General features: G+C 46.3%; 1 protein-coding gene and 1 pseudogene across 1 annotated transcript in view; one reads left to right on the plus strand and one right to left on the minus strand.

The window, feature by feature from the left end:
- Positions 1 to 7,559: 7,559 nt before the first annotated feature.
- The window catches only part of LOC129694390 (cytochrome P450 2K6-like), a 30,999-nt gene continuing 16,201 nt past the window's right edge, over positions 7,560 to 22,357 (plus strand). The window contains exon 1 of the mRNA XM_055631087.1: positions 7,560 to 8,046. Within this exon, the coding sequence (XP_055487062.1) occupies positions 7,846 to 8,046 (201 nt within the window). The 5' untranslated portion in view covers positions 7,560 to 7,845. The remainder of the gene's footprint in view (positions 8,047 to 22,357) is intronic.
- LOC129694389 (cytochrome P450 2K1-like) overlaps positions 10,964 to 22,357 on the minus strand; it is a 29,932-nt pseudogene continuing 18,538 nt past the window's right edge.

The following is a 22,357-nucleotide window of genomic DNA, read 5'->3' on the forward strand; positions in this document are numbered from 1 at the left end:
TTAAAAAGGTGGACTAGGCAGGAATATAAAAATGATCACCTGCAGCTGAGAAAAAGAAAGGTGATTTGTACATGAAGAAGCCATGACCAGAGCAAAGATACTAGAGCGGAGACGGAAGCCTGTTACCGAAATGAAGATTACCCATAACCCTACTACGGCTTTATCGTCGAGTGGGCTATCTTGCTCCGATATAGGATCTTTGTTTTCCAGTCTCCATGAGATGGAGTGTGTGGAGGAAAGTGGCGCTGTAAGGGCAGTCCACGTCGTTCAGCAGCTCATTGGAACTTTTCCCAATTTCATAATGACTGTCTAAGAACTTGGCCCTCATCAGACCTGCCGTCTCTCCGCCATAAACAGAATTTACCTCCTGGATGCTCAACTCGTAGACCACCCGCTCCTTCCTGAAGCAGATATCAAACAGCTGTAAACCGCTGGCGGGACTGTGGCAGAACGCGAACTCCCAGTCAAAGTAGTGAACGTGATTGTTTTCAATGTGGTATCTTGGTCCACGTGGCTCCAACTTGAGGTTTCAAACTTCTGGCGTCTCAGCGAGGCGTAGATGGGATCCGAATCTGTCCTTTGGATCCCTCTTGCTCTCTCACTCCCTCTCTCTCTCCCTCTTGCCTCGGCTTTCCCGGAATCATTTGGTATTTTGCGGGGGACGACTCCTTCCTGTTGGGGGGGGGGGGGGGGGGGGGGGGGACCAGGGCAGGATTTAGAAGAAGAGAGGGCCCTAAGCTATTTCTCTTGCGTGCCCCCCACCCGCCCAATCCCACATCCCCACGACTAGAGGACCATGACTACCCGACAGTGACAGTGTGGCACTTTTAGATCCTACTGTATGTTGTCATTAAACAGTTGGTTTTAAAATACATATTGGATTCACCGCGAGTGGGCGATGCCTTACCTGGATCGCCGTTTGAAGCTCTGGAGTGTTGGGTCTGCTGCTTCAACATCACGGAGCTGTGGTTTGCGGAGCTCCATGATGCCCTTTGCCGATGGTCACCAGCATGAATCTCCGCCCTGCTCACCCTGTGGACTTCGGGTGGTGCGGGAGGGAAGGGAAGAATTGACCAGGGAGTTGCGGAGGGTGCGGTCTTTGTGGAAAGCAGACGGGGGGGGGGGGGGGGGGGGGGGGGGAAGATGTGGCGAGTGGTGGGATCATGTTGGAGGTGGCGAAAATGACGGAGGACAATTTGTTGTATGTGACGGCAAGTGGGGTGAAAGGTGAGGACTAGGGGGATTCTGCCCTTGTTACGAGTGGGGGGATGGGGAGAGAGAGCAGTGTTATGGGGTATGGAATAGACCCTGGTGAGAGCCTCATTTATAGTAGGGAAGGGGAATCCCCGTTCCTTGAAGAAGAAGGACATTTCCGATGCCCTGGTGTGAAATAACCTCATCCTGGGAGCAGATGCGGCATAGATGGAGGAATTGGGAGTAGGGGGTGGAGTCCTTACAGGAAGCAGGTTGGGATGAAGAGTAGTCTAGATAGCCATGGCAGTCGGTGGGCTTATAGTGGATGTCGGTCAGAAGGCTATCACCTGCGATGGAGATAGTGAGGTCAAGAAATGGTGGGGAAGTCGGAAATGGTCCAGGTGTATTTGAGTGCCGGATGGAAGTTAGTGGTGAAGCGGATGAAGTCAGTCAGTTGCGTGTGGGTGCAGGAGGTAGCACCAAAGCAATCGTTGATGTAACGGAGGTAGGGGTCGGGGATGGGGCCCTGGTACGCCTCGAACAAGGATTGTTCGACGTACCGACAAAGAAGCAGGCATAGCTGGGGCCCATGCGTGTGCCCATAGCTACGCCTTGTATTTGGAGGAAATGGGAGGAGTCAAACGAGAATTTATTGAGGGTAAGGACCAACTCCGCCAGGCGGAGGAGAGTATCAGCGGATGGATAGAGGTTGATTCCCCGGTCGAGGAAGAACCGGAGGGCTTTGAGACCATCCTGGTGGGGGATGGAGGTGTAGAGTGACTGGACGTCCATGGTGAAGATGAGGGGATGGGGGCCTAGAGAATGGAATCCCCGGAGACGACGGAGAGTGTCTGAGGTGTCTTGAACATAGGTAGGGAGGGATTTAACCAGTGGGGGTAGGATGGAGTCAAGGTATGTGGAAATAAGTTTGGTAGGGCACGAAAAGGCAGAGACAATGAGTCTACCAGGTCAGTCGGTTTTGCGGATTTGGGGGAAAAGGTAAAATCGGGCCGTGCGGGGCTGGGGAACGATGAGGTTGGAGGCTCGGGGGGGTGTAGGGATCTGGAGTGGATGAAGTCAGTGATGGTGCTAGAGATAGTGGCCTGGTGCTCATCTGTGGGGTCATGGTCCAGGGGTAAGTAGGAGGAGGTGTCCGAGAGTTGGCGCGTGGCCTCAGGTTTGTAGAGATCGACGCGCCAGACTACCATGGCACCTCCCTTGTCGGCGGGTTTGATCACCCAGTCTGGGTTGTTGCGGAGTGAGTTGATAGCCGTCCGTTCAGGGGGGGGAGAGATTGGAGTGAGACAGGGGAGTGGAGAAGTTGAGGTGGTTGATACCCCGCCGGCAGTTTTGGATAAACAGGTCTAAAGCCAGGAGATGGCCATGAGGGGGGGGTCCACGAGGAGGGGGTTCATTGGAGACAGGAAAAGGGATCATCAATAGGGGGCGAGGACTCCTACCCATGGAAAAATGCTGTGAGGCGGAGGCGACGGTAAAAGAGCTCCAAGTCGTGGTGGGCGCGGAACTCATTGAGGTGGGGATGGAGGGGGACAAAGTTAACGACTCTGCTGAGGACAGACTGTTCAGTGTCGGAGAGAAGGAAGTCAGGGGGGATGGTGAACACACGGCAGGGATGGGGGTTGGGGCCGGAGGAAGGCAGGTGAGTGAACTGAGGCAGAGGCGATGTCTGATGGGGGGGTAGTGGCTGGTCAGGGGGTAGGGGGTATGAGGACTGTAGTGTGGGTGGGAAAGAGCAGGGGTCACATAGTTTGAGGGGGATGGGGAAGATCCTGTGGACCAGCCACTGAGGTTACCAGGGTTGGGGAGACTAGCACCAGGACCCAGTGCAGTCAGACCCAGGGGAGTGGTAGTGGAGGCTTCAGGCCCAGTGCTGAGTCCAGGCTCCAGGTAAGGCGATGGCTGCGGGCTACCTGTGGTAGGCATCCGCGGGCAGTAGAGTCGGGGTCGGCGGGTGATGCGTGGGAGGTCCCGGTGGGCGGATGGTCGGTGGGGTGGTGCGGATCGGCCAGCCCGGTGAGGCGACGAGGTGAGTAGGGCGAGGTCCGGCGGCCATGTTCGGAGGGCCCCGGTCCGGCGGCGATGTTCGGTAGGTCCGATCCGGCGGCAATGTTGGATGGGCCCGGTGCGGGGGCATTGTTGTTTGGGCCCAGTGCGAGGTGGGTCGGCCAGGTGCGGATGCGAGGTGGATACGCCCCAGTTCGCATCGGAGGTGGGTAGGCCCCCAGGTGCGGCGGCGAGGAAGGGTTAAATAAACTACATACCTTTTCCTTTGTCCTGCACTTCCAATGATCCAAGGATCTATGGAGCAAATTCCTCTCCACAACCAATATAAACCTCACCTGCATTTTAATCCCTCCCCCCACCACCACCACCAAAGCCTCCTGAGTCGCAAGCACAGCACCACAGTTGGTAGAATTTGTAACAACGCCACCATCTCAAAAGTTTACCACACCTTGGTGCAGCAGCAGATGCCCCCCTAGATCTCGAGGCCCTAAACTTAAGCTTGTCTAGCTTATACGTAATTCCGGCCCTGTGGGAGAGGACCCTTCTGTACTGTTCTATGTTCTTAGCTCTAAGGACGAAGGTAGCCAATTCCCACCAGACCATTGCAGGAACAAATTCAGCTACAGATGTAGTAGTTTTTTCTGGGGGGTTTTTTGGCGGTTGGCAAACAACTTTTTAGTGCATTACCGCCACCAACTAGTATGGAGTGCGTATCAAATAACATTATAACTTATGTACTAATAACCTATATCTTTCTGAACAAATTGGTTACCCTGAGAAAAAGCAATAGGATTTGATAGCACATATTAATTCTTTTGTAAAATATCTATTAATTCAAATTGTACTTTTTCTTTTCTGAATCGTTCACTCATTTGTCTTCTTTCTTCCTCATACCTCTCACAATGTACAATGACATGCTCTATTGTCTCTTCTTGCCCACAGTATTCAAATCTGCCTGTATTATGCTTGCCTATTATAAAAAGTGTACTGTTCAGACCAGTGTGTCCAAATCTGATTCTTGAAATTACTGTCTCCTCTTTTCTGTTTTTTCCTGCACATCTCATTTCTCCCACTTTCCTCTGGACTCTGTAGAACCACCGTCCTTTCCGCTCTTCCTCCCATTGCTTTTGCCTCTTTCCTTCAGTCTTTGCTTAATAATGTCTTTGATTTCAGTTTTACCTATGTTAATACTTAAATCAATCTTACTTCTTTTTGTTAACTCTTTTGCTACCTTATCTGCCATTTCGTTTCCTCTAATGCCAATGTGTGCTGGTACCCATAAAAATATGACTGTCAGCCCCATCATTTGAATTCTGAATAGTATTTGTTGTATTTCAATCAAAATGTCTGGTCTACTATCTGAATGGCTGTGCTGTAAACTCTTTATTGCTAAACTTGAATCTGAACAAATAACTGTCCTTAAAGGCCTAGTATCCTCGACCCACTGTATCGCTACCAATATTGCAATCATTTCACCTGTGTATACTGAGCTCATTATTGATCCTCTTCCCTACTTTGATGTGAAATTCTGGTACAATAAATGCTACTCCTACTTTATCTACTGAATCTTTTGATGCATCTGTATAAATTTGGACAAAACTGTAGTATCTGTCAATGTATTCCTGTATGATGAATGAATTATACATACATTGTTTATCCTTGTTTTTCTGTTCTAATATTGTAAAGTCTACTGCTGCATCTGGAAGTATCCAAGGTGGAATTGAAGGTAATGGAACCGTTGGAACCACATTTAATTGTGCTATGCTGATTTGTAATGCTCTCTGGGTCACTGTCCATCCAAAACTTTTTGTTTCCCTTCTCTCCTTTTCCCAGCATGGTTTGACAGTAACTTGTGCTGGGTGTTCTTGACTGTGGCCCTGTAGGTTAATCCAGTATTTCAATGAAAGCTGTATCCTTCTCATCTCTAGAGGCATCTCCCCCATTTCAACCTGTAATGCTGCTGTTGGAGTTGTTTTTATTGCACCTGTACATATTCTCAATGCCTGATATTGAATGTTGTCTATTTTCTTAAGAGAAGTACTTGATGCGGACCCATACACCACACAACCATAATCTAACACAGATCTAATTAACCCAGTGTATATAGCCTTCAAAGCTGTTCTATCTGCTCCCCAAGCACATCCAACTAAACATCTCATTACATTAAGTATCTTCTTACATTTGTCCACTACTTTCTGAATATGAACCATCCATGCAATCCTCTCATCAAACCATAAACCTAAAAATGTATAGTATTTTACTCTCTCCAATTCATGGTTATATAATTTTAGTTTAACCTCACTACCAATTTTCTTCCTAGTAAAAAACATTATCTTTGTCTTTTCCACAGAAAATTTGAATCTCCATTTATATGACCACACTTGTACCTTTATTATAGCCCTCTGTAGTTTCTGCACAATAAACTTCACATTTCTCCCCCTTTTCCAGATTGCCCCATCATCCGCAAACAGTGAAACTCCCATTTCATTTACAATTTCTTCATATACAACATTTATCATTACTAAAAAATAGTAAAGGACTTATTATGCTCCCTTGAGGTGTTCAATTTTCAATTTCTAATGTTCCTGAGTATTGATTTCCAACTCGTACTTGTATTGACCTCCCAAATAAAAAATCCTTAATCCATTTAAATATACGACCTTTAATCCCCAACTTACCTAGTTTCACTAATAACCCTTCTCCCCACATCATATCATATGCTTTCTCAATATCAAAAAATACAGCTACTACACTTTCTCTGTTAATTTGTGCTCTCCTAATTTCATGTTCTAAACATATAGCTGGATCCATGGTGTTTCTCCCCTTCCTAAAACCACTCTGGTAATTGGATCTTCGTCTTCTTTCGTGTGGCGCGCACAGCCTAAAGTTGTTGGACAACTTGTTCTATTTGATCTTCCGTTTGTGCACGTCGAGTTGATTGCATTAGTCAAAACAGGGCGGACCACGTGAAGGTTGCAATCTTCCACCCCGGTAATTGGATAAATATCCTTTATTTTCTACATAATATGTTAACCTTTCATTTACCATTTTTTCCATTACTTTACATATGTTGGATGTTAACGCAATAGGCCTATAATTCCCTGGGTTTGTCAGATCTTTACCTGGCTTTCCTATTGGGATTACTACTGCCTCTTTCCAGCTTTGCGGTAATTTCCCACCCTCCCACACTTTATTATAAAATTCTAATAAAAAATCCTTGGATGTTTCACTGAGATGGTTTAACATGGTGTAACAAATCTGATCTTTACCTGGTGCTGATATCTTGGTTTTTCTAAGAACTCGGTTGAATTCTGTCTTTGTGAATGGTTTGTTAAGAACATCGTTAGTGTCTTCCTCATGTCGTATTAACTGTATATTCTCTGCTATAGTATTTTCTTTTCCTTTTCTTCCTTCTTCACTAACATTGGCTGAACTGTGAATTTTAGCAAAAGATTTTTCCAACATCTCTGCTTTCTCTTCATCTTTCACTGCTGTAATTTCACCGTCAGTTAGGATTGGATATTTGTATTCTCTTTTAATTCCTTTCATTCTCCTCATCATTCCCCAAACTTGACCTACTTTTGTCTCCCTTCCCACTGAGTTACAAAATGTCCTCCAAAATTCCCTCTTTGCATTTTTTATTACTCTTCTTACACTTGCTTGCAACCTTTTGTATTCAATAAGATTCTGAAAATTGTGTTTTATTTTCAAAATTTTAAAAGCTTTATTTCGACACTTAATTGCTTTGTCACACTCCTTAGTCCACTATGGTACACTCTTCTTGTTGTGCTTACCTCCTTTCTTCTTAATGGACTACGTTGCTGCCTCTAAAATGGCTTCACAAACAGAAATATTTAAATTATCCACATCTTCATAAATATCAATTTTCTCAATTTCTTGATCACTAATAATCTTAAACTTCTCCCAATCAGCACCACTAAAATACCATTCTCTCTGTATTATACTCCTCTAAACTCACTCCTACTACTATTTCTATCGGGTAGTGGTCACTTCCTACCGTTGTTCTTCGAATTACTTCCCATGAACAAACACCCGCCAATGAGTCTGACACTAGTGTGAGGTCTATGGCTGATTCTGACCCTGTTCTGATGTTGATTCTCGTCCCACTTCCATCATTAAGACACACAAGGTTTTTATTCTCCATTAAATCCTCAATCACCATCCCGTTTTCATCATTAGAATCATCCCACAACGTTCAGCTACAGATGAAGGCCCCGTTTACTTAAAATCTGTGAAATCCATTGCTGACGGCGAGTCTTCAAGCTGAAACTCTGACTCTGCCACAGACACCGCGTCGCCCGTTGAACGTTGCCGGGGTTGAGTGCTTTGGTTTCACGGTCACACTGAGTAAGTGTCCGGGGACAGCTGAGTGCGGCTCCCTCCCACTTGCCACCAACGTTAGTTGCCCTGACGCCATGTTACTGAATCCGCAGCCAAGAGGTGGCTCCTCACTCGTCGCCGCCGCCCCCGCTGACACCTTTAACTTCCAGGTTTCAGGAGGAGGGTTTAAACAGAGGCGAGTGGGGCTGAAGGTGAGAGACACTGCGGCCCGGGGACCCTGCTCTGGGGCGCTGACAGGAGCGAGAAGTAAAGGGGAGCCCAGAGATGATGTTCGGCAGCGCCTTCCCGCTGGACGCAGCCACTTTACTGATCCTCGGCGCCCTCTCCCTCTTGCTCCTCCTTTACTTTCGCCGCGGCTCTAAGTGCCATGGAGCGATCAACCTGCCCCCGGGACCCCCTTGTCTGCCCATCATCGGTCACCTGCACCTGATGGATCTGAAGAAGCCCCACGAGAGTCTCATGGAGGTAAGAGGGAGCGGGAGGAGGCAGCAATGGGGGCCCGTTCTGTTCCCCACTTGCACCCAGCGCTTGAGAGAAGCATCGCTGTCTCTATGTTGCTGCCGCTTAGATTCATCGCCCCAGAAATCTCAGCACTCCTGAGTTCAGTTTCACAACTTCCATCATTCACCGCTTGTAATCAGATGTTACCCGCTCGAGATTAATCCAGTAGGATGTCCACTTCACACGGGCACAAAGTGCTGGAGTAACTGAGCGGGCCAGGCAGTGTCTCTGTAGTAAAAGAATAGGTGCCATTTCGGGTCGGCACCCTTATTCAGGCTGCTTTCTTCGGAGATGCTGCCTGGCCCGCTGAGTTATTCAGCTCTTTGTGTTTCTCTTTGATATAAACCAGCATCTGCAGTTCTTCAGTTTTTCTTCTCCAAGACCCTGATCCACTGTCTTCTGCTGATATAGTTAACTCCAGAGTTGACTCGCTGAACATCCCGCGAGAAACGCCCAGGCTAACGTGAGTCATCTCTTTTCAATATATTGGGCGGCCACATTGGGGCAGCTGATATAAATCAGCATCTGCAGTTCTTCGTTTCTACAGGAGGTCCACTTGATCAGATCTGAACAGTTTTCTACTGACATCGTTAACTCCAGAATTGTTTGTCTCCCTGATCATCCATCCAGCGGCCACAGTAGCGCGGTGGGGAGAGCTGCTGCCTCGCAGCGCCAGAGACCCAGGTGCAATCATGACCCCGGGTGCTGTTTGTGTGGAGTTTGCAAGTTCTCCCTGGGGGTTCCTTCCTCCTGCTCCGGTTAACTCCCACAGACGTGCGGGTTTGTAGGTTAAATGGCCTATGTTATTCGGACCCTTTAGAGTTATTTTGTAAACCTGCATCTGCAGTTCCTTGTCTCTATATCAAATACATGTTTCTTTTAATTCCTTCAATTCCTGCACAATTTATCCCATGATCACCTTAGCCACCCAGTCCACAATTATCAATTATTTTAAAGTTTACCAGAGAATCCCGCTACACAGTGCCTCAATGTGGTGGGAAGAGCCCTCTCTACCACCTCTCCCTTTTATATTCAGGTATTATATTGACCTGTTTATAATTGATGTATTAAATTAACATTTTTCACCTGTATTTATCATGATGATATGATGCCCGGAAACTTAAGGAAGTTAACAGTGTAGAGGTACCATCAGCCATGATTGATGGCAGAGTAGAATTGATGGGCCGAATGACCTAATTCTGTTCCTATAACTTATGAACTTAGACAGATACAATTGTGGTATTTACAGTGCCCTCCATAATGTTTGGGACAAACACCCATCATTTATTTATTTGCCTCTGTACACCGCAATTTGAGATTTGTAATAGAAAAAAATCACGTGATTAAAGTGTACATAGTCAGATTTTATTAATGGGGTATTTTTATACATTTTGGTTTCACCATATAGAAATGATAACAGTGTTTATACATAGTCCCCCATTTCATGGCATCATAATCATTGGGACACATGGCTTCACAGGTGTTTGTAATTGATCATGTGCGTTTAAATGCGTCCTTAATGCAGGTATAAGAGAGCTCTCAGCACCTAGTCTTTCCATCAGCTTTGGAAACTTTTATTGCTGTTTATCAACATGAGGACCAAAGGTGTGACAATGAAAGTGAAAGAAGCGATTATCAGACTGAGAAACAAGAATAAAACTGTTAGAGACATCAGCCAAACCGTTAGCTTACCAAAATCGACTGTTTGGAACATCATTAAGAAGAAAGAGAACACTGGTGAGCTTACTAATCACACAGGGACTGGCAGGCCAAGGAAGACCTCCACAGCTGATGACAGAAAAATTATCTCTATAATAAAGAAAAATCCTCAAACAACTGTACGACAAATCAGAAACACTCTTCAGGAGCCAGGTGCGGATTTGTCAATGACTACTGTCCACAGAAGACTTAATGAACAGAAATACAGAGGCTACACTGCAAGATGCAAACCACTGGTTAGCCAGGTTAGTTTGCCAAGAAGTACTTAAAAGAACAAATAGAGTTCTGGAAAAAGGTCTTGTGGACGGATGAGACAAAGATTAACATATCGGAGTGATGGCAAGATCAAAGTATAGAGGACAGAAGGAATTGCCCAAGATCCAAAGCATACCACCTCATCTGTGAAACACTTTGTGGGGGTGTTATGGCCTGGGCATGTTTGGATGCTGAAGGTACTGGTGGTAGTAGCATAATGAATCCTGAAGTGTACAGTCACATGCAGACACTGCTCAAGTTCAAATAAATACCTCAAAACTTCATGGCCGGCAGTTCATTCTCCAGCAAGCCAATGATCCTAAACATACTGCTAAAGCAACAAAGGAGTCTTTCAAAGCTAAAAAATGGTAAATTCTTGAGTGGCCAAGTCAATCACCCTATCTGAACCCAATTGAGCATGCCTTTTATATGCTGATGAGAAAACTGAGGAGGACATGCCTCCAAAGTAAGCATAAGCTAAAGGTGGCTGTAATACAGGTGGCAGAGAATCACCAGAGAAGATACCCAGCAACTGGTGATGTCCATGAGTTGCAGACTTCAAGCAGTCATTGCATGCAAAATACTGACATGACATGGCCGCATCCCAAACATTATGTTACCCTGAAATGGGGAAACTATGTAAAAACACTGATGTAATTTCTACATGGTGAAACCAAAATGTATAAAAATGGCCTTTATTAAAATCTGACAATGTGCACTTTAACCACATGTAATTTTTTTTCTATTACAAATCTCAAATTGTGGAGTACAGAGGCAAATAAATAAATGATGGGTCTTTGTCCGAAAGATTATGGAGGGCACTGTAAGATGCATTTGAAGGCAGATGGATATACGGTACCACATTCCAAAGAAAAACAATTGCCACATAAAGATGTTTTCTCACAGATTTCCTTTGCCAAATATTTTTATTCTGTCAAAGGATTCAAGATTCAAGATAGATTTAATTGTCACGTGTGCCTGATGGCACAGTGAAATTAATTTCCATACAGCCATACAATAAAATCAACAGGACACAACACACTATAGGGTTTGACATAAAACATCCCCACACAGCAGAATCAAAGTTCCCCACTGTGTGGGAAGGCACCAAAGTCAGTCTTCTTCCTCCACTATTCCCCGTGGTCGGGGCCTCCCCAAGCCCTCCGCAGTTGCTGCTACGGGCGACCCGATGTTCAGGACCGCATGCCGGGGTGTTGAAAGTCCGACGTCGGGGCTGCGGGACGTCCTCAGCGGCGTGGACACAGAGTCGGCCCCCTCCTACCGGTGTCTGCGGCTCCCAAAGTCCGCAGGCCGCGCCGGGTGGAGACTGCTGCTGGAGACCCTCTGCAAGGTGCTCCAGGACTCCACGATGTTGTTCAGCGCCGCCCGCGTTGGAAGCTCTCCGCACCAGAGCTCCACGATGTTGGAGCAACGGCCCAACGCTCCGGAGCTCCAACGGCGACCCAGGTAGGCATCGCCCGCTCCGCGGTGACTCCAGCGCTGCGCCGCCGCTGTAGCAGCCCTGGTCCGGTTCCCGGCAGGAAAGGCCGCTCCGATCCAGCTGGTAGGCCGCGAGGTGGGGGGCGAGGACGCGACTCGGAGAAATAGTCTCGTCCCCGCCAGGAAGAGACTGGGAAACGGTTTCCCCCTTACCCTGCCCCCCTCCCCCACATTGAGAAGTTAAAGTTTCCCCCAACACAACACTTTGGACTAACTAAAAATAATAATAAAGACAGAAATAACAGACAGGCTGTAGGCAGAGGCTGCTGCCAGTGCAGCGCCCCCCTAGGGACAGATGTGTTGACATCAGCGACGCACAGCACACACGTTTCGGTATTTTGGGGATGATGTGAAGCCCACACCGGACACAAGCTCCAGATTGTTCACATTCGGGGGGACTTGAAACCGGAACTTCTGTATCAGAATGGTAAAGAACAGGAAGAGCTCCACCCTGGCCAGGGTTTCTCCAGTACAGGCCCTGCGTCCTGCAAAGGCACAAACATGTCAACGTTGCTCTAACAGATCCAAAGTTTGATTAATTAATCCATCAAAATATAGAAACGTGGAAAAATAGGTGATGGTACCATCATGGCTGATCATCTAAAATTAGTTCATGCTTTTTCTCCATATCCCTGGATTCCTTTAGCCCTGAGAGCTAAATCTAACTCTCTCTTGAAAACAGCAAGTGAATTGGCCTCCACTGCCTTCTGTGGCAGAGAATTCCACAGATTCACAACTTTCTGGGTGAAGCGGTTTTTCCTCATCTTAGTCTTAAATGGCCTACCCCTTATTCTTAAACTGTGACCCCTGGTTCTGGCCACCCCCAACATTGGGTACAACTTTCCTGCATCTAGCCTGTCCAATACTTAAGAATTTTATATATTTCTATTAGATCCCCTCTCATCTTTCTAAATTCCACTGAATATACAGCATGAAATAGGCCCTTAGACCCACCGAGTCCACGACGACCATAAATCGCACGTTCACACCAGCTTTATGTTTTCACATCCACTCTCTACACAATTTTTCAGAGGGCCAATTAATCTACAAACCCACACGTCTTTGGGATGTGGGAGGAAACCAGAGGACCCGTAAAAAACACACGCAGTCAAAGAGAGAACGTGTAAACTCCACGCAGACAGCAACCGAAGTGAAGATTGAACTCAGCTCTCCGGCGCTGGGAGGCAGCAGCTCTACAAGTGGAGACACCGTGCTACTCTAAAAAATGTTCACCTTCACTCCAAAATAATTAACAGTAATATTTTTCTCAAGGGAAAGCAAGGCCAATAAGAGCCATTTTAACTCCCCTTCCCAGTCCCACTATGACCGTTCTGCCCTTGCAACGTTTTCACTCAGAGGGTGGTTCCAGGGTAGATGGAACAAGCTGCCAGAGGAGGTAGTTGAAGCGGGTACTATTATAACATTGAAATGACACTTGGACAGGTACATGTATGTGTAGGTGGATACATATACAAAACACACACACATACATATACACACATATCACGGAAGTGGCTGCGCTGCCTTGCAGCTGCGGCTCGCCTGCAGTCCGTTTTGTCTTTTCTTTTTTTTTGTTTCCTTTTTGTCCCGTTTCAGTTTATTTTGGTTTGTTGGGCTGTGTATGTGTGGGGGGGGGGGGGGCTTGTTTTTGGTCTCTTCCTACGGGGGGATGCGACCTTTTTTGTTGTAACCCCTGTCTCCATCTCCGTGAGGCCTAATGGCGGAGCTGGCGGCCTCCAACGGGGACCGGCCTCGAGGCTCCGTAGGCGGAGCCAGGACTTATTTACCATCGCGAAGCTGGCCGACTTCGGGGCTGTGGCGGCGTTCCAGAGGCCTGACTTCGGGGCTGTTGCGGCGTTCCAGAGGCCTGACTTCGGGGCGGTGGTGGCGTTCCGGCGGTCACGGGTTGGGGATCTGTTTTTCCCGGGCTCCCGCAACACCAGCTTCGTCCGCTGGATGGGAGGGCTGCAGCTTCGGCAGCTTCGACCACCCCTGGCCGTGGAGTTTGAACCGGCCCGTTCGCGGAGCTCGGATTCAGCTTACCATCTTGCTTACCATCACCCGGTGGGGTCACAACATCGGAGGCCAGGATTGCCTCAGTGCAGAGGGAGAGCAAGGAGGGAAGAGACAAGGTATTTGGGACTTTTGCCTTCCATCATAGTGAGGAGGTGCCTGGTGGACTCACTGTGGTGGATATTAAAAACTGTGTAGAGTGTGTGTTTTGTTATTTTATTCCATATTATGACTACAAGGTTAAACCATTTCGTTTAACTGTAAATATGCAATGACAATAAATTTGAATCTAATCTAATATAATCTATATTACTAAAAGTAAGATCTTGACCGCTTTTGACTCATTGCGATGTGATTTCCGAGAGAATGCCTCCACGTACGGCCGTCATTTTTGGTCACCTCGCTCAAAGCCCCCCTCCGCCGGACTGGACTGGAGGATTTTTCCCATCGATGAAAAATCAGAGAGATATTAATGTTTTAAAAAATGTTGCCATTCTCTCTGCTCTCCACTGGCGGCAGGGGGGACTATAAAACCTGGAAGTGTCGTGGCTCACTCTGTCTCTGCCAGATGGAGGAAGCGAGAGGGTCATGGCTCCCTGAGCTGCGAATAACACTGAACGCACGTCAACTCCACGGTGAGTCCCCGGGATGTGGTTTTCAGCAAATGTGTTTGTTCTTTGCAAAGTGTTTGCCCAATTAGGTTGCCTTTTTAAAGGGCTTTCAGCAAATGTGTTTTGTTGGCTTGCAAAGTGTTTTTGTCCAATTGGCTTGGCTTTTGAAGGGCTTTCTTGCAACTGTTTTCGGATGGATAAAGCGTGAATAAACATTTTATTAGATCAGGATTGTGTTTAATTTCAAAATTGGCGCTCATTCTGTGATTTTCGCTTAGTTGCAAGATGGCGCCGATGACGTCATTTCCGGTTAGCGGCATGCTGGCGATGAGCGTGTCATTTCCGGTTTGTGGCAAGAAGCGAGAGGGTGACGTTAAGATGGCGCCGAGCGCAGGCACCGTTGAATATTTCAAGAGAGCTGAATGCTCTGTCATTGTGAGTGTGTTTGTTGGATGTTATTTAAAGCACATTTTTGATTCAGCAGCAGCAGCCTCTACAGGAGGCTTTAAAAATTTGTTTTACACGCTGTATATTCAACACGTTCTGAAATTACTTTTAGTGAGTGTGTGCGAGTGAATGAGTGTGTGTGAATGAGTGTGTGTATGAGTGTGTGTGTGTGTGAATGAGTCTGTATGAGTGTGTGTGTGAATGAGTCTGTGTGTGTGTGTGTGTTTGAGAATGAGTCTGCGTGTGTGTGTGTGTGTGTGTGTGTGTGTGTCTGTGTGTGTCATTCATTCCACCCTCTCCCCCTCTCTCACAGTCTGTCACCTGTTTTGGGCAGAATTTCTGGCAGTTTCTCAGCTGCCAGCCTGCCAGGTCTGAGTGACTGTACTGCCAGGCATGAGTGACTGAGCTGCCACCCCAAGAATCCATTCGGCCCACAATGTCTATACTAGCCCGTTGGAAACCAGTACCTTCGGAACACAACACCCATACTATCGCAACTGGCCAGCAATGTTGGAAATGGAGGAGAGGTGGAATATTGCGTCCCACTTAATCTAATATGTATATATATTTATATATATGTGTGTGCGTGTGTATATATATATATGTGTGTGTGTGTGTGTGTGTGTGTGTGTGTATATAATCACACACACACACACGCAGTGAGGTGTCAACGTTTATTATGTGGATTTTAACACAAGGAACTGCAGATACTGGTTTACAAAAAAATACCCATATACATATATATCAAACTTTTTTTTTATTATTTCGCTTGCAGAGTGCTGTGTTTAAATATTCAGTTGTGCTGCTGTGAGAAGTTATGTATTTGTTCTGCCTGGGAGGAATGACAATAAAACCAAAGATGTCCAAGAATGGAGTAACATCTTACCCATGGAGAAAGGAGCAAAAGCATCTCTCTTCACAAACTTCCCATCAGCGTCCAGAAAGTTGGAAGGGTTAAAGGCTCTCGGGTTTTCCCACTGAGTTTTATCGAAAAGGACCGAGGTCAGTAATGGGATCACGGGAGTGTCCTGAAAATATAATTTACAATCGCTGTTATTATTCTGTTTGAAAAGCATTGCGTCCACTGAAGGGGAATTAACAATCTTGGCAGCATTTTCACTCTTCTGCCTTTTACATATCTCCAATTTCCATCACTGCCAGCATCTTCACACTCAGTGACATTCATCTCTGGAATTCTTTCTCAAAACCTCTCTGTCTCTCTGCCCATCACTCATCTTAAAGTAGGGATATTTAATCACATTTCTTTTCCATTTATTTGTTCCCAGGATGTGGGCATTGCAGCAGGGTCAGGTGGTAATGCTCATGCCCATGACCTAAGGAGGCAGTGAGGTGTCAACCTTTATTATGTGGATTTTAACACAAGGAACTGCAGATACTGGTTTACAAAAAAATACCCAATGGCCTTGAAAACTTAGCGGGTCATGCGGCCTCTGGAGAACATGGATATGTGATGTTTCAGGTCAGGATCCATCTGCAGACCCAGCGTCTGATGAAGGATCTGAAGGAGGAGTATGAAGAGGGGTTTCGACCTGAAACATCACCTATCCAAGTTTCCATAGATGGTGCCTGACCTGCTGTGTTTGTATCTTTTTCGACTATAATGTTGATCTGGTCGTACCAGAGAGAAACAGCAATTTCTTTCCCTTAGAATGGCACAGCTAGTGGAGCGTCAGAGACCCCGGTTCAATCCTGACCTCGGGTGCTTCCTGTGTGGATTTTGCACATTCTCCCTGTGACCTTCAGGTGTCTTCCCATATCCCAAATTCATGCAGGTTTGAAAGTTAATTGGCCTCAGTAAAATCACTCCCAGTGTGTAAGGAGTGCATGTGAAAGTGAGATAACATAGAACTTGTGTGAACGGGTGATCAATGGTCGGTGTGGACGTTGGGCCAAAGGTCCTGTCTCCATGCTGTATCTCTAAACTAAACCAATTATGGGCATTAAAAGGCCTGTCCCACTTGGGCGTCATTTGCACGCCATTTACGCGACATCCTAAAAATTGGTTGGCACGCCGTGACACGCGCGTGATAGGCACATGACACGGCAGTATGGCGTGGTGGATTATGCAGTGATGCGCGGTAGTGCGCGGCACCCCAGGATTTTGGGATGCACAAAATAACTCCTCATGATCCAGCCCTTTGAATCATATAACACATAACATACCACCAACTAGGGCAGCACGGTGGCCACCCTCTCAATGCCACTCCATCAATTCCCTTCCAAAAGCACACAATATACCAGAAGCTATGTTATATAAAATTGCACAAATAAATTTATGAGCCTAAGACACCAACAACCCACTTGCTCCCTCCCTGGAGTAAATACCAAATATCAGGAGCCAATGAGCCACCCACATCCCTTATCTACCTTTGGGATGAAATATCCTTTAAAGTTTACGTCCGCTGTTGTTGAATGCAGGAGGTTCATTGGTACAATGTTGCCAAACCTCTGGACTTCATGGATCACCGCATTGGTGTAGGGCAAATTCGTCCGATCTTCAGCTCTGGGCGACCGTTCTGACCCAATGATACTGATGATTTCCTCGTGAACTTTCTCTGGAAACCAAGGGCATCGTTAAAGCACTGGGCAGCAGGGCTAGAGTTGGGATTCACACACGGGACGCATAGTAATCAATCAGACCGCTCCTCACCCTGTATGTAGGGGTACTTCATCATCAGCAGCATGGCCCAACGAAGTGTGGTTGAAGTCGTCTCCATCCCAGCAACAAACAGGTTCGAGTGCTGTGAATAACAGGTTGTTTTCATGGAAATATGTGTTTGGATTACCTGACTCCTGCAATAGATTAACAGAACAAAGACCCAGAAATTGTGTTAGGACCAGGAGGACACACCAGAAGCCCTCTCGCACAACTCTTTGGGATAAGGCAAAATTCTGATTGCAGACTATTTTGGATTGTAGAAACCGATCTTTGTCAAAGCTTAACAATTAAAAAATGCTTTGTGTCAAGTATAATTTTTAAATGTTATTTGATTATCTTTAATTTTACAAGCAAATAAATGTACCAATGTATATAGATTTAATGTATTTGTTAGGTTTATTAAAACTCATAATTGGTTTCGATATTTTGTTTCACCTAGAATACAGCACAGACAATAAATATGAAAAATACTGTAAACCCATCTAAAACGGGTGCTTTACCAGTATTCATTGAAAAAATAGCTTTCTGTATTTCTTCTTCCGTAGTGGGTTCATCTAACAACAGAGACTCATTATATGGTAAATTTGGTAAGTTCAGTTTCTTTAAAAATTCATGCATTATATTGGAATCAGTAGGAAAATCTGATTGGTATACTGTAGGCAGGTATAAAATTCCTGAAAGGATTTATTAATTTCGTCATGGTCTACAGTTACTGTACCATCCCGTTTACTCACTTTAGTAATCTGACGCTTGGCCGACACTGCTTTCAATTGATTAGCGAGTAATTTACCAGATTCTTCGCCACGTATATAAAATTGACTTGGTTTTAAGTAGCTGGTTCTCAATCGGCGATACTAATAACAAATCATATCTCAATTGAAGTTCAACACTATTCTTATAGAGCTCTAAACTAGGAATCTTTGAATATTTTTTATCAATTTCTTTAATCTCGTCAGCCAATCTGCGTATTTCTTTTTGTGTTTGTTTTTTTAATCCTGCGGAGTATGACTGCCGCTCAACAGAAAAGTCCAATAACGGATTTGACGTTGCTGGGGGCCGGGACCTGTCAACGATTGGTCCAGACCCCCGCGTCCATCACATCACCGTGAAGGCATGAACATTGTCCCAAACCTCCGCTCCACCCGACCCGCAGCCCGCAGTGGGTGGCCGTGGGAGAGTGGGGGCTGTCCCGAGGGATGCACACTTTCGGCCACTTTCAACTTGGTGCTTGGGTTCTTGGACTTTTCTGTTGAGCGGCAGTCGGTCCTTTGGCCTGTAGGCGACGCCGCCTTTCGGGTAGGTGGCGTTTCGACAGAGCGGCCATTCGGTATGTTTGCTTTTAGGCGATGCAGCTTTTCGGTTCCTTGGGATTTAGGCGTCCAGCCCTTTCAGTAAGTTTGCATTTAGACTTCCCATCCTTTCAGTTAGTAGGCGTTTCATCTTTGGACTTTCGGTTTATTGGCGTTTCAGCCTCGTTTCCATTCCGTTCTTTGGCTTCAACTTCTTTGCTTCAGCCTCTTGTCTGTCAGCGCCACGGCCGGGTACCGTGCCGAACATGATGCCAAGTTAAACTAATTTCCTCTGCCTGCATGTGATGCACATCCCTCCATTCCTTCCATATCCATGTGCCTATCGTAAAGTAACTTGAATCCCTCTCAAGTCCCCACCGCTCCCTGTGTAAAAAACTTGTCCGCACATCTTCTTAAAACTGCCCTTACACTAGTCATAGAGTCGTAAAGTCATACAGCATGGAAACTGGCCCCTCAATCCAACTTGGTCTCACTGAACAACATGTCCCATCTACACTAGATCCACCTGCCTGGGTTTCGCCCATACCCCTCTAAACCTTTCCTATCCATGTACCTGTCAAAATGTTTCTTAAAAGTTGGGAAAGTACCTGTTTCAACTACCTCCTCAGGCAGCTCCTTCCCATCACCCTTTGTGTAAAAAAGTTTCCTCTCTGGTTCCAATTAAATCTTTCCCCACTCACCATAAACCTGTGTCCTCTGGTTCTCGATTCCCCTACTCGTTTTATCTCAATTTCCCATCCACTCGCTACACTGGAGAGGCAATTTTACAGAGGCCAATTAACTTATAAAGCCAGGCATCTTTAAGATGTGGGAGGAAACCGGAGCACCCGGAGGAAATCCGCTCGGGCAGTTGGAGAACATGCAAGGTCCACACAGACAGCACTGAAGGTCAGAAAACCAGGTTCTCTGGCGTTGTGAGACAGTGGCTCTACCAACTGTGCCATTGTGCCACCCTAAAGGGTGGAGATGCCAGGGATTGAACCTGTGGCCTCATCCATGCAAAGCATGCACTTGAGCTACATCCACTGCCGATATGTTTTATGTTCGACTAAGCCAGTTGTTGCAGTGCGTGTTTGACCGTAATAGCATCAGAGTTACACATAGTTGATTAGTCCCAGTTTATTCGAAGCTGAGGTCTTATACAAATTCTACTTCTAAAGGGGAGGCATGCAGTCCATACCTGGTGCTGTTTTAACAAGAAGGCATCAATAAAGCTCCTTGGGTCATTTACATCTAGTTTCTGGTCATTTTCATTCACAATGTTTTTGATGAATCCAATAATTAATCGTGTATTTTGCAACAGTTTCTTGTGTGAACCAGGAAGAAATCCCAGAATGGGAAATGCATTGTAGAGCTATAAAATACAATTATTAGTATTAACAGCGCAGCAAGCAATTGCTAGGCAATACTGAACACCAAAGATAGACACAAAATGCTGGAGTAACTCAGTGGGTCCGGCAGCATCTCTAGAGAATAGTAATAGGTGAAGTTTCGGGCAGGGCCATCTTAACGCCTCGGCACGCTAGGCAGTTGCCCGGGGTCCCATGAGCATAGGGGGAGACCACGGGGGGGGGGGGGGGGGGGGGGGTGGAGGGATGGAGAGAGGAATGCAAGGATTACTTTAAATGAGAGAATCATATATTTGTTACGTCGCCCTGGGGACGGGTACGTAGACCCTTCTCAGATGTTACTAAGTCGGAAACAGAAGTGAGCCGGAGCATGGGGCAATGGTTACTTGTTCAAGGATGAGACCACGAGGGAGCTCCGACAAGGAGTCCAGATGACAGCTCCAAGGTGGAGACCACGGGGGGGGGGGAGCTCTGATGTGGAGACCACGAGGGAGCATCCAGGAGAACAGCTGACTGGCTTGCAGAAATGGCCCCATGCGACGGCATTAGTGCATTGCTACCAAGACACGCAACTCGGAAATAAACCTAAGGGCTTAAAGAATAAGGGGGTTGCATGTAAGATCATCGGGTAAGAGGGCGTGATGCTTGGAGGAGCTATGTGGAGGACATGACAGCCTACGGCATACAATGTTAATAGACGAAACGCATACTTTCTTACCTGTTAAAAAACACCGAAATGGTCAACTTTTGCGTGGTAAATAATTGTGGAAATCGGGGTAACCGTGAGAGACATTTATCCTATAGAATTCCAAAAGTGAGGAGAAATTATGGTAGAGAGAAGGGACAGCTGAAGGGACAACAACAGCTAAAGTGGTTGGCGAACATTGGCCGTGCAGATATCAAGCTTGAAAATATTGGGAATTATCGCGTTTGCTCACTGCATTTCATCAACAGTAAAGGGCCTGTCCCACGGCATGTGACCTGCATGCGGCAAGCGCGACCTAAAGGGCCGGTCCCACCAGCGATGTTGGGACCTGCTCCGCACAACTCCATACGGCTCCGGCGATCAAAGTGGGACCAGCCCCGCGAGGCCGTACGGCTCAAGCGACCACGTTAGGTCGCGCTTGCCGCATGCAGGCGCATGCTGGTGGGACCGGCCTTTTAGGTCACGCTTGCCGCATGCAGGTCGCATGCCCGTGGGACAGGCCCTTAAGGCATTATTTGTGCTTTTTCTGATTCCTTTCTTATCTAAAAAGGTTCAGGTCATAAATCTGGCTGTAAAATTTTAAAATCGCCCATGGTTCTCAAGTGCGTTTTTACATGCAAAAAGAAAACGCTTCTGAAGCTAAATTTATCATTTAAAAAATCTCCAGACTTACGAGTGGTGTGTGGAAAAGCAATTTTCTATCATTATGCTATTGAGATGTATATTTTGGCAAATAATAAAATGTCCTGGCAGAAACACCCACTCCCTTTCAAAGATATTGTCAATTTGCTGAGGTTGATTATGTCCAATTAACAGCTAACAATTATGCCATTCTTTGGCTTGCATCTGAGTAAAATGTAATTCAAAACCTACGTATGGTTTGCAATTTTTATTATGATAAATTTAGCTTCAGAAGCGGGTTCTTTTTGCATGTAAAAGCTCACTTGAGAACCATGGGCGATTTTGAAATTTTACAGCCAGATTTATCACTTCTGAAACTTTGTAGATACCAAAGGAATCAAGAAAAAATACAAATAATGCCTTACTGTTGATGAAATGCAGTGAGAAAATGCAATAATTCCCAATATTTTCATTCTTGATATCTGCACGGCCAATGTTCGCCAACCACTTTAGCTGTTGTTGTCCCTTCAGCTTCTCTCTACCATCATTTCTCCTCACTTTTGGAATTCTGAAGTTGGATAAATGTCTCTCATGGTTACCCCAATGTCCACAATTATTTACAGCGCAAAAATTGACCATTTCGGCTGGTTTTTAACAGGTAAGAACGCGTACTTTCTTACCTGTTAAAAACTGTCAACATTATATTTTTGTGCTGTAAATAATTGTGGAGGGTGACTGAGCGCTCTGAATCAAATGCTCTAGTGTCTTTGCTCTGAACTCGAGCAGGGTTTAAGCGGCTGAAGGAGCGCATTGCTCAGGACAGCACCCTGGGATCAGCACTGTCCAGCCAAGGCCACCCTCCACCCCGTATCCCTCTGTGCGGCAGCACTGTCACGCGCTGTGGGTGACACAGTGAACCGACCCCCCCCCCCCCCCCCCCCCCCCGACCGCGGGGACAGATGGCCCGGGGTCCGTGAGCGTGGAACCAGAGTGTGGATGCTGGGACAGAAGAAGGGTTGGCTGTGCTGTCAGCCATAGTAAATGCTTACCTGACATTCACGGCG

Source organism: Leucoraja erinacea, unplaced genomic scaffold (genome assembly GCF_028641065.1).
Source record: "Leucoraja erinacea ecotype New England unplaced genomic scaffold, Leri_hhj_1 Leri_649S, whole genome shotgun sequence".
Classification (NCBI taxonomy): domain Eukaryota; kingdom Metazoa; phylum Chordata; class Chondrichthyes; order Rajiformes; family Rajidae; genus Leucoraja; species Leucoraja erinaceus.